The following is a 12,197-nucleotide window of genomic DNA, read 5'->3' as shown; positions in this document are numbered from 1 at the left end:
CCATGCAGTATCTCCAACTTGTGAGCTGTTTGAGAGACGGTACCAGTGGTGGCGAACCTATGGCATGGGTGCCAGAGTCGTCGTCCCCCGCCACACATATCTAGCCTGGCCTCAGCCACTGGGCTGGATTATTAGCATTAAACCAAAGACCTAGTTTTTGGGAAGCAGTGTAGGTAACCCTGTTAAGCCCCACTGATTTTCATGCGAAGAACTAAAGCACGATCCTTTACCTGGGAGTAAGCTCTGTTGCTGGCAATGGGGTTTGCTTCTGAGTAAACCCTCCTAGGGTCATGATTCACCCGTTCGTGTTGGCACTTTGCGATAAATAAGTGGGTTTTGGGTTGAAATTTGGGCACTCAGTCTCGAAAAGGTTCGCCATCACTGGACTATACTAAAAAGTGCTTCATAAATGATTTTTTGCTACTTTTTTCCCCTGTGAAGTCAGTTTATGGCAACCTCACAGGGTTTTCTTGGCAAGAGACGTTCAGAGGTGGTTTTCCATTGCCTGTCTGCTTAGAAACCTGGTATTCCTTGGAGATCTCCCATCCAAATACTAACCAGGGCCAACCCTGACTTAGCTTCTGAGATCTGATAAGATCAGGCTAGCCTGGGCTCTCCACATCAGAGCTTGCTACTTGTAGGGCTGCAGATTTATTGTTTACAGTTTAAGAAATGTTGGTAGTGGGTTGAATCCTACCAGCTCAGCTAGAAGTGGGCTATTGTGTCAGCATAGGGGATGCTCAAGAACAGATAAGCCTCAGGCATCTGCAGGGTGCAACCAGGCATCTGCAGGGTGCAACTGGCAGAAAGCTTTGCCCATAGTTTAGCAGAGGAGTAGGATGCAACCCAAAGGATTATGAGTTCAGAATGGCTGCTCTTGACCTTTTGTTTGTATTTGTCAGTCTTCTAGGCACTACCAGGCTATGTTGCAAGAAAGACAAAAGCTTCCTGCATGGGAAGAGAGGAAAACCATTCTTAGCTTGCTGAACAAACATCAAGTCTTGGTTGTTAGCGGTATGACTGGGTAAGCATATGACCTGTATTCTGAGAGCTGGAAAACTCATAACACCAACAGTGTGAAAAGCAACCTCATTCTGCTGCTCCCTCCTGACTGGGAGGACCTGCTTACACAAGAGGTTGGACAGTTTTTTCCATGCTCAGAGCAGCAGTGGTGTAGTGGTTAAGAGCAGGTGCACTCTGATCTGGAGAAACCGAGTTTGATTCCCCACTCTGCCGCTTGAGCTGTGGAGGCTTATCTGGGGAATTCAGATTAGCCTTTGCACTCCAACACACACCAGCTGGGTGACCTTGGGCTAGTCACAGTTCTTCAGAGCTCAGGGTGTTTCTGGTGGGGGTTGGGGGAAGAGAAAGGAGATTGTCAGCCCTTTTGAGTCTCCTTAACAGGAGAGAATATAAATCCTCCTCCTTCTCCTCCTTCTTCTGTCTATCTCCATCCTCCTTCTGCTGATAAGTCCCAGGGCAGGGATGCCTGTTGTGGGGTGCTCCAGGGTCTTTGGGTGGGCATCTGTGATAAGGAGAGGGGTGGAACAGGCTGCCTGGCACCAGGAGGCAGCTCCATCCCTGGACAAAGTCTAGATGTATTTGGTATGGTGAGCCACTTAAAACAGCAGAGCATTTGTAAATCAATAAAGTTCTCCAGGTTTGGGGAAGCAGGCTTACAGGCATCTTTACTTATGTGGCTTGACAGAACAGATACATTGCTTTTTATTAATTATTCTCCTTTATGTAGATGTGGGAAGACCACTCAGATTCCTCAGTTTATCTTAGATTCCTCATTAGAAGGACCTCCCAGTAACGTTGCCAACATCATCTGCACCCAGCCTCGGAGGATCTCTGCCATTTCTGTGGCTGAACGAGTAGCCAAGGAGCGAATGGAGAGAATTGGGGTCACAGTTGGATACCAGATCCGGCTAGAAAGTGTCAAGGTTTGTTGTTATGAATTGAAGTATTTATATCTCACTGGTGTAATGGATGCCAGCTAACATCATTGTAGCAAGAAAAAATGGCAACATGGTGGATATACCAGTAAGAAAAATGATGACAATAGTGTTGAGGCTATATGGTAACTAATCCCAACAAAAAGTGTCAGTTTATATTTATTGGACTTGATACCATATATAATTGAACAAAATCTATTGGTTACTACCCCCTTAAATGGTTACTACCCCTTTAAATCACTAGAATATTGCAAACAGTGCTTTTACAAAATGTACTGTCATATTCAAAATCACATATCAAATTCCATGAATTTGCAGTGTGCTTGTAGATGCAGAAGAACATGTGGCTTCCTGGTAGTGGCAAATGTTGAGAAGGGGTGCTGATGTTGGAAATTTAGTTTCATGTAGGAGATGCTGTCCTTTGAAAAGTATACATGCTGTCCTGTTTCATTTTGATGAAGACTTAGAATCATAGAGTTGGAAGGAGCTGTACAGGCCATCTAGTCCAATTCTGGGCTTAAGGCAGGATCAGCATAGAGCAGACTTGGGCATTATACGGATGACCCTGACTGGCCCCCCTGCCTTGCTGGGGAGCACAGGCGTATTTGCCTAGGGACAGTACCTCTTGTCCCCGGGCGCATCCATTTTGGTCACGTGGGGGGTGCCAAAACGTCCCTGCACACAAGCTGATTCAGTAGGCTTTAGCAAGCCGGCACTGAGGCAGCGACTGTTGCCAGTGCCTGTTGTAGCCCCGCCCCACTCACCAATGTACAGAGTGGCCTGGAGTGTCCAGTGGAGGCTGGGAGAAATCCCACTGTGCTCCCAAGGGGGGAGCAGGGACTGGGGCAGCCTCCGCCTCCCCCTCCCTCTGGACCCAGTGTGCCTTATTCTCCCTTACTCCACAGAGCGCCTTCTCGGCAGACCCCTGGGCTCCATAGAGGCACAGGGAGAAGGGAATGCTGAGCTGGATCCCAGCAGCAACAGAACTGATGATGATGCTGGCATTTGTTTAGTATGAGACTTCTTCAGGATGGGGGTGAAGATTAGTGAGAGATTTTATATGCTTAAAAGTTAATTTCCCCTTGCACTGGCTTGGAGCTGTTTCTCCAGGCCAGCCTACCTCACAGAGGTTGGTGTAAGGACAAAAATTAGGAAAGAGAGAGTTGGTGGGGAGAGCCATGTATGTTTTGCTGGGGGTGGGGGGTGATCTGTGAGAGATATGTGCTGACTTATTTGTTTGGTGCAAATCTTCTGGATGGGGGGGGTGATTTGTGAGAGATGTTACATGCTTAAAAGTTAATTTTCCCCTTGTAGAACTGGCTTGGGAGCTGAGCTTTCTCAGAGCTAACCTACCTTCACAGGGTTGGTGTAAGGAACAATAAATTAGGAAGAAAGAGTTGGTAGGGAGAGAAGCCATGTATATGATGTTTTGCTGGGGGTGGGGGGTGTGTTTGTGCAGTGGTGCAAAAAAAAATCATTGTTTTAGGCGTGAGTGGGGAAGGGTGGCACGCCCATACAGTCAGAGGGCGCCAAATTCAGGTTTTGTCCCCGGGCTCCAGTTTACGCATAGATACACACCTCTGCTGGGGAGTGAGGGCGCCTTTGAGAGAAGCCCCACAGAAGCTGGTTGCCCTTGGCTGCCGGCTTCTGCCGTGGGCTTTCTCAAAAGCGCCTCACGCCCCTGCCTTGCACTAGGGGAGGCTGAGCTTTGAAAGCCCCGCAGAAGCTGGTTGCGCTTGGCTGCTGGCTTCATCGCGGGGGGGGGGCTTTCAAAACCACCTCAGCCCCTGGCTTGCTGGGGAGCGATGGCGCCTTTGAAAGCCCCGCAGAAGCTGGTTGCCTTGGCTGCCCGGGCTTCTCGCTGGCGGGGCTTTCAAAAGCGCCTCAGCGCCTGCTACTGAGAACACGAGTGTCTTTGAAAGCCCCGCAGAAGCCGGCCGGCTTCTGTGGGCTTTCAAAACCACCTCGCCCCCCCTGCGTTTTGGCCCGGCCCTCCACAATATTTTCTGTTTCTTATGCGGCCCCATGTCAAAAATAATTGCCCACCCCTGGCCTAGAGCATATTTGACAAGTGTTTGTCCATCCACTGCTTCAAGACTGCCAAAGAGGAAGAGCTCACCACCTCCCTAGGTAGCTGATTCCATTGCTGAACTACTCTTACTGTAAAATGTTTCTTCCTGATGTCCAGCTGGTACTTTTCTGCCTGTAATCTATACCCATTATTGTGACTCCTGTCCTATGCTGCCAATAGAAACAGCTTCCTGCCCTCCTCTAAGCGACAGCATTTCAAATATTTGTGGGAAAGCAAAGCAGTCAATAAAATCAAAAGTTCTTTGGGATCTTTCTGAATGAGAAACTGAAAAAAAAGAGTAAAAATGAACAAAAAGAATAAATCTCAGTATGGATAAATCCTATACATACTGGATAGTAATTATCCTTGATGCCTCTCTCTATACATATATAGTCCTCTCCTTTTTTTCTTTTCTTTTTCAAGTCTTCAGCTACCCGGTTGGTATACTGTACTACTGGAGTGCTTCTGAGAAGACTGGAAGGGAACCTGACTTTACAAGGAGTCACCCATGTTATTGTCGATGAGGTACATGAGAGGACCGGAGAAAGGTAATCAATGCTGTAACCCTAAACAGAGTTACATGGCCAGGTATAGCTGTGCTTAAGGATTGCATTGCAAACACTTTATGTTTGCTGTCATGATATGCAAAACTAGTTGATATGACAGCAATGGAAGGCTGGATCAATAACCTGCTGGAATTGCTAGAGGGGGTGGATTCCTTTGAAAAATCTTGGGTGCTGAGAGTGCCAAGAATGCTGTGCTTCCCTGTCCTTCCTGCTGTGACAAGTTCCCCTCAGTGCAGTAGGCAAAGCAAATGATGGAATGAACTGGCTTGACAGCTGGACAGGAGGTGCCTCGAATTTTTTGAAGAATTATCATTGTTCCTCGGTGACAATCTGGAAAATTTCATTGCTGACTGGTATCATGATCTAGTGACCATTACTGGCTTGGTCAAGAGAAAGGCAAGGGATTTCTTTGCTCATTGTGACAATCACTTGCATATTACCTCTTTTGAAAACATTCCTTCATGTGCCAAAATTTGTTTTGCTTCTTCAAGGACTAGAATGTTGCGTGTATATTATCCATTCATTATATCTGCCATATAATCGGTTATATTAGTCAAATGAAGGTTTCTTTGTGTTCTGGATTCTGCCATGTTTACTGATCTAGGCAACACAGGCTCTGATATATGAGATTTCCCAAAGCCTGAGTTCTAAGTAATTGGAAACAAAGAACTAATCTAAAAATGTGTATTTTTCAGTGGCCTTGAATTTTGTTTTTTCTTGACGTTATCAGCAGTGACGACGTGGAGCAGAAATAGAGGTTATGGGGAATGGGAGAGACATTACTAGTCAGCACCAAAGGAACTCTGAGGTGTTCTGCTTGTTTCTTTTAGTGATTTCTTGTTGCTGGTTTTGAAAGATATAATGGTTCAGAGGCCAGATCTCCGTATCATTCTAATGAGCGCAACTCTGAATGCAGAACTCTTCTCTCAGTACTTTAACTCCTGTCCAGTTGTTAACATACCAGGTAAAAAACAGTCTCTTTATTTTACTAGTCATCGCATTGCAGATTATGTTTGCTGTCAAGCTTAACAAAATTGCCTTCATTATATTAATTCTTAATAAAAATATGTGATAATGTTATCATTGCAATTTGATATTTGATGGTAGAAGCTCCTAAACATGTCTCACTTGAGGAAAGGGGAGTTTGTCAATTTAAAAAATTTCTGTATTTTTTAACAACTTAATAAGAGCCCTGTTGGATTTAGCCAAAGTCCATCTAGTCCAACATGATTCTTTCCAGCTCTAGCTAGCCAGATGCCCCTGGAAATTCTGTGGCAGGGCATGGAGGAGTCAGTTTTCCTTTGTTGTTTCTTCCTATGCATCTGCATTTAAACAAATTCTGCAGGGTTTTTTTGCAAAAGAGCTGGTGAGATTTTGCTTCCTGATTTATGCAGTAATCAAAGTGCTGTTTGCCAGATCCATGCAGCTGTTGTATCCTTGGATTTTCTGCACTCTGCCTTTAGCTTTCATGTTTAATGACTGATGGTAGTCATATTTCTGTGAATTTGTCTGATCCTGTTTATAAGTATTTCAAGGCTCAAATATATGAGATTAAGATCAAGGATTTTAATTCAGACTGCTTCAGGGCTGTGCAAAAGAAGGAGTGGGAGGGGAGTTTAAGCCTTCAACTTCCACTTGGTTTTCTAGTTGCAATCAGATCTCTTGCTCTGCTATTAGCATTTTAAAAGAAAAGATATATCTTTTCAAAGGACACTTATGTCTTCCTTTAAATACTAATAACAGACCAGGAGAGTTGGTTTCAAATAGCAAGTGGAGACCGAACACTCTTCTCTGCACAGCTCTGAGGCAAATTGAGGCTACACAAGCCTGTAACTTGCACTGATCCCTTTCGAACATTTGTCAATTTGCATTGTTCACCCTTATACCTTTATTATTAGAGAGAGGAATAGTACATAGACAGAAATATATATAATTTGAGTTCTGAAATGAAAAAATATCCTCTTGTTTCACTTCTGTTTCTTTCCTTTCTCTTTTAGGCAGGACATTCCCTGTTGATCAGTTTTTTCTGGAAGATGCAATTGCAATGACAGGGTAAGAGATCTTGTAAGTAAATGTGAACTTCTAGTATGCCTTTGACAGAACTTTTGAATGTTCATATATAAAGTCTTTAGATTCATGTTTGTTTTAGGCCTTGAATGGTTATAGAAATATGCCCTAAATGGTAGCCTTGACCAACACTGCAATTAGTTAATAAACTATATGCATTATTATACCATTCTTAGTAGGGCTTACAATTAAGATTGCACCTGGAATTAATTTTGTAAACAGTGGCTCGTATCCAAATTTTGCATATTAGTCTGTATGTGATATGTGAAGGAGGGAATCCTATCTCTTTTATCTTTGTTCTCCAGAATTATGCCCTGAGCATGAATGGACTCCCCCAACCCCAGAACAGCATAGGAGTGAAGTGGGGGTCTGCTGTGGAAGAGGGATTTTAGTGAAAAAGAAATTACACACTATAGTCAGGCATAATGTACACTTGAAGGGAGGCTCACAAAAGGGGTAGAATTTAGCAGCTAGATAAGAGAAAATGGTTTTTTTAGTTTCTGATAAGCATAGTTTTAGATGTTAGTCATGGACAATGCACGCTTGAATTAAAAAGTACATCATAACTTTTGACCAGTGAAATAGCTATATACCTAGTATGACCATATATGGAGTAAAGAAACCTCACTGCATTATAGCTGAAACCTCACTGTGTTGAAGAATGCATTAAAGAGATGTGTTGCTCTGTGTTCTTTTTTTTGCTGGCAAAATAAAAGTTTTTTTACTATGCTTGTCTCGTGTGTCTGTCCATTGGAGGGAGATACAGGACTAGATTTCTGGCTAATAAGACCATGGCCACACAGTCCAGAAAACCCACAACAGCAATAATTTATGTTTGATGGAACTGACTGCCATGGTTTGTTTGTGTATGTGTGTAAAACATGCACAGTATATAAAATACTCAAATTTTTGGTTTGTGGAGTTGGGTGCTAAAAGGGTACGGAGAGAGAGCAAGGAACTGCAGAGCTGAAAGGAGAGAATAGAGGCTTGTCCGTGAGACCAGATAGGTTCACATAGGCAAGAACTGAACATGGTGAAGATGTATGGAGCTCTGCCAAGATGCTGAAAGGTCACAATCAGGCCCCCTGGAAGTTCTGCCCAGTTCTTGTTTATTTTGAACTATCTTTACAGATATTTTTGGAAAAAGTTTCCAAGCTACTTTCTCATTTTCATGAGTGTTAACCAGTGTCGCTTGCATTCTGGGAGCCAGACGCCCCCATCCTGCACTAGGTGGGTGACAGACACAGCAAGCCTGCTCCTGCCCTCCATAGAGGAGCAGAGGCAGCATCCTTTCCCCAAGCCATTTTTGCCTCCCAGTCTGCCCCTCTGTGGAACTACTCTTTATGCCGAATGCCCAGGCAAAGAATCCTATGTAGATGCATAGGGTTCTTTCCCGGACATTCTGCATAAAGAGAAGCTGGATAATTTATCTTGCTTTTTTTCTGTTTTGGATAACAGGTTTTTTCAGGGAAGGGGCAAGAAGTCATGCAGGTTCTGGGTTCTGAGAATTCAGGAGTCCTTGCCCCACACACATCCATGCAACCCAGGCGAAAAACTTTGCCCAAGTATGCGTTTGTGTGTGTGCATGTAATGCGTACATGGTTGGTTAGAGCAGCTAACTGTTTCCAGAGGAAATAATTACAAACAGCTTTTACCCATGCTCTAATTTCCTGCTTTTCTTCAGGTATGTCTTGGAACATGGCAGTCCATACATGCGTAGTTCAAAAAAACAACCTGGCCAGAAGCCCCAAGCAAGGCACGTCAGGACTGCTGCAGAAGAGGTGGAGGAAGACCTGAGGCATGCCGGCCTCTTGCAGAGTACGGACGTCGGCAGATTTAAGGATTCAGACCCTGATCAGCAGTTAACGTTCCATCAGCTGCTGATACGCTACAAAGGTAATCTCTCAAATGTGCATTAATGCCGTTTTATTAAAAGTTGCTTCTTAAACTGAAGATGTGTGTATGGAGAGAACAGCTTTCATAAATTGAATGTAGATGACACAAGTTTGGGCATACAGAGGTGTACTAAAGCCAAGATCTTCAGCAGTGGCTACCCCAGAAGCTTTATTTATGTTATGCGCAGATCTCAGGCATACATTCAGTGAGGTCTTTGTGCCTGATGGCCATCTCTTAACTCCTTCATGTTAGGGTTGGTTCCTCTTTGTGCTATTTTTTAGGAGCCTGGAGAAAAATCTGGTGTTTTATCCTCAGGGCACAGTGAGCAGTATAAAACAGCTGGCCTTTGTTTGCTATCAGAAGCCATTGCAGATGGGAAGAAAATGCTTCCTAAAATCTTGAACGCCGCTTCCCTCACAGCTCCGAATGCTCCCTCAGGATCAGGAGATGGTCCCCAGAATACATATAGCACATGTTAAGAATCTTGGCACTGGAGCTATTTATTGTTATACCACAGATTTAGTCCACTACCAAAGACATTTTTCTACAAGTGAAGGAGCTTCCCCTCATACAAGAGGCTCTACCTTTGGAAGAAATCTCCTCTGCTAGTGGAATGGATCTATGGGATCCACTGAGCTGCTGGGTTTTTGCTATGATCAGATGGCTGGTATTTAGAGCTTTAATCATAATTATTATTGTTGGTTTTTATCATATACTATGGAAATGTGCTGTTGGGGGGTGGCTGTAGAATACCTAAAAGAGAGTCTGTGTTTTTAGAGATTTCCTGCTCTCTCTTCTATAGAGGGGATGTGCTCCAAATTTATGCAGGAGTGTCTCTCTCATTATGGCTGCTGACTGTTTCCCTTTTATGAAGAGAATCCAAAGCGGTTATGCACTTCGGGCTTCCAATTAGTCATTCATTCAATTTTTATATCGCTTTCTCTCTTACCACAGTCTCAAAGTGATTTCCAACATGGATTCACATTAAATATAAAATACAATACAAATATGAATACAATATAGTCAGTCATGACACCTAGAAACAACCCCAGCAGGGAATGGGCCACTGGCGTAATGCCCATTGGGCAAGGTGGGCAGCTGCCCAGGGCATCACCTTGTGGGGGGCATCAAAATGCTGGGTTCGTTTTGGGGTATTTTAGTGGTTTTCACTTTCTGGCCTGCAGGGGGCGCAGGTTTTAGGCTAGTGGCACCAAAATTTCAGCGTATCATCAGGAGGCTGTCCTTATGCTATCCTCCAGGTTTGGTGAGGTTTGGTTCAGGGAGTCCAAAGTTATGGACTCCCAAAGGGGGTGCCCCTATCCCCCATTGTATCCAATGGGAGCTAATAGGAGATGGGGGCTACAGTTTTGAGAGTCCATAACTTTGGCCCCCCTGAACCAAACTGCACCAAACATGGGGGGTATCATTAGGGCAGTCTCCTGATGAGACCCTGAAAGTTTTGAGACTGTGCCTTCAGAAATGTGCCCCCCACCCCCGCAGCCTACAACCCCCATTGACAGCAATGCAGAAAACTCAATGCAGAACAAAGATTCTTGGGCAAATTTCTAGGATGTTCCTGCAGGGGGTGCATTTTTTTGATGTATCGGCATCAAAATTTCAGGGTATCATCTGGAGATGATGGCACCCCCCAATTTTGGTGCAGTTTGGTTCAGGGGGTCCAAAGTTATGGGGGGGGGGGGCATCCAACTCAGGTTTTGCCCAGGGCTACAGTTTGCCCAGGGCTGCCTCGTTACGCCCCTGGAATGGGCTAGTCAATTCAATAAAGTTTATTTGGTCTTCAGGTCAACCAAAAGAAAGAAAAAAGGCAAGGGAAAGAGGCCAGCTGGGATGGATAAACATCACCACTGTCCTCAATTGTAGGCCTGGTAGAACATCTCCATTTTACAGGCCCTGCAGAACTGTGATAAGTCCTGCAGAGCCCTGGTCTTGTTAGACATTGTACCACCAGGCTGGAGCCAGAGCCAAAAAAGCTCTTGGTTTGGTTGAGGACAGTGGTTCCACCTGAAGCCAGTGCACCTGACAGAGCACCAGATGGCTGAATCATGACTAAAATGTTGTTGTTCAGGTTGGGACTGTGACTTCCATCCTCTCCTCTCCTCCCCCACCCCACCCTCACCCCCACCCCAGTGGTTTTCACTATCCTAACCAAATGACATAGAACTCTTTGTTTGAGAAAACAAGTTCCGGGTGGCGGGCAGAGAGGGGGGCAACAGCAGTGGGGGAAGCTCAGTTGCATGGAAGAGATGGCTTGTTCTATAGTAAACATTCCCCATTTCCCTGATTAGATGGTGGAGAAGCCTAAGTTGCACGGAAGAGATGGTGTGTTCTGCAGTGTGCATGCCCCATTCCCCTGATTAGGCTGCTGCCAGGAGGTGGGGAGAAGGGAGCATCTTCTTCTCCAGTGATTAACATCTGGGGAATTCTCTGTCTCTATGCAAAGTCCTTAGGAGAAATGGTTTGTAATTTTGGAACTGGATGCCCCAAATATGCTGACAGCACCCAGCTCTATAAGTCTTTATCCAAATCACCTGGTGATGTGATAAAGGTCATGCCTGGCTGCTGTGGTTAAGTGGCTAAGAATGAACCAACAACTGCCCATACATGTGCATTCTTCATTGCGACTCCCACCTTGTAGAATGAGAAGGTCAGGAAGACCCCTGCATTTCTGGTGTTCCACAAGCTATGTAAAACAAAATTGTTCAGGAGGGCATTTTTAATTAAAGCAACAGGACTATGTTATGATGGCGGTGGTTAATAAAGGGAACAAGATTGTTCCCTTTACTGTCCGGGCGCGGGCGGAGCGATAGTAGCCGTCCCCGCGCCCGGACTGAAGCCGGTGATCCTGAGGTCGGCTGGGCAGGGGGGTTCCTTGGGACCGGCGCAGAAACGCGTTAACGTTTCGACGCGAGAATGCTTCGAAGATACGAAGCTCCGTAGCTCAGGCCGCGCCCGGAGCGCAGCTGAGCCCGATCGGCTCAGCAGGGACGCGCTGCAGCTGGGCAGGGGGAGGGTTTTGAGTCTGGGAAGGGGATTTAAGGGAGAGCAAAGGGAAGCTCAGGAGCTGCCGCTGCAGCAGGGTGACGTGGGAGGGGTGTGGAGTGGTGGAAGGGCCAGACAGCTCGTGAGGAGGGTGCGTTGGGAGGGTGTGCCAGGGCCACCTCCCGTCAGGCAGCAGTTGCTCGTCCAGTGAGGCAACTGGGTGTGGCACGTCAGCTGTCTAGCCAACTCCGGCCGTTAGTGAGGCAACTGCGGCGGGGCTGGGCCTGACACGCAGGGGGGGTTTAGGGAAGAGACAGCTGGAGAAGCCAGAGGGGGCAGCCTTCAACACCAGGCGCCCTGTGGGCTAAATTGTTTCTTGGCCCCTCGGGCCAATTGGAAAAGAACATCTCTGGGGAGGACAACCCCCAGGACAGGGAGGGAGGGAAGGTTCCATTGCCCAAGGGCCCTGCGCAGGGAGGGGAAGCGCCACATTTACTAACTACATACTGCTACATGCTACACTATGGTATGATAAATGTTTGCCATATGTATTATCTTGCTGTCGTTACACTGTTATCTACCTTCGTAATGCCACCTTTTGGTATTGTTATTGTATTATGTCCAACATTTATGCTATGT

At 45.7% G+C, this 12,197-nt stretch overlaps 1 protein-coding gene across 4 annotated transcripts in view; it reads left to right on the top strand.

Moving 5' to 3' along the window:
- DHX57 (DExH-box helicase 57) overlaps nucleotides 1–12,197 on the top strand; it is a 41,194-nt gene that overhangs the window by 11,317 nt on the left and 17,680 nt on the right. For all 4 annotated transcript variants that reach the window (XM_048481759.1, XM_048481750.1, XM_048481741.1 and 1 more), the window contains 6 exons: nucleotides 903–1,024; nucleotides 1,751–1,946; nucleotides 4,453–4,577; nucleotides 5,426–5,559; nucleotides 6,593–6,647; nucleotides 8,347–8,558. In XM_048481759.1, the coding sequence (XP_048337716.1) occupies nucleotides 903–1,024; nucleotides 1,751–1,946; nucleotides 4,453–4,577; nucleotides 5,426–5,559; nucleotides 6,593–6,647; nucleotides 8,347–8,558 (844 nt within the window). The remainder of the gene's footprint in view (nucleotides 1–902; nucleotides 1,025–1,750; nucleotides 1,947–4,452; nucleotides 4,578–5,425; nucleotides 5,560–6,592; nucleotides 6,648–8,346; nucleotides 8,559–12,197) is intronic.

This window comes from Sphaerodactylus townsendi, linkage group LG01 (genome assembly GCF_021028975.2).
Source record: "Sphaerodactylus townsendi isolate TG3544 linkage group LG01, MPM_Stown_v2.3, whole genome shotgun sequence".
Taxonomy (NCBI): domain Eukaryota; kingdom Metazoa; phylum Chordata; class Lepidosauria; order Squamata; family Sphaerodactylidae; genus Sphaerodactylus; species Sphaerodactylus townsendi.
This window is presented reverse-complemented; position numbering and strand designations above follow the sequence as displayed.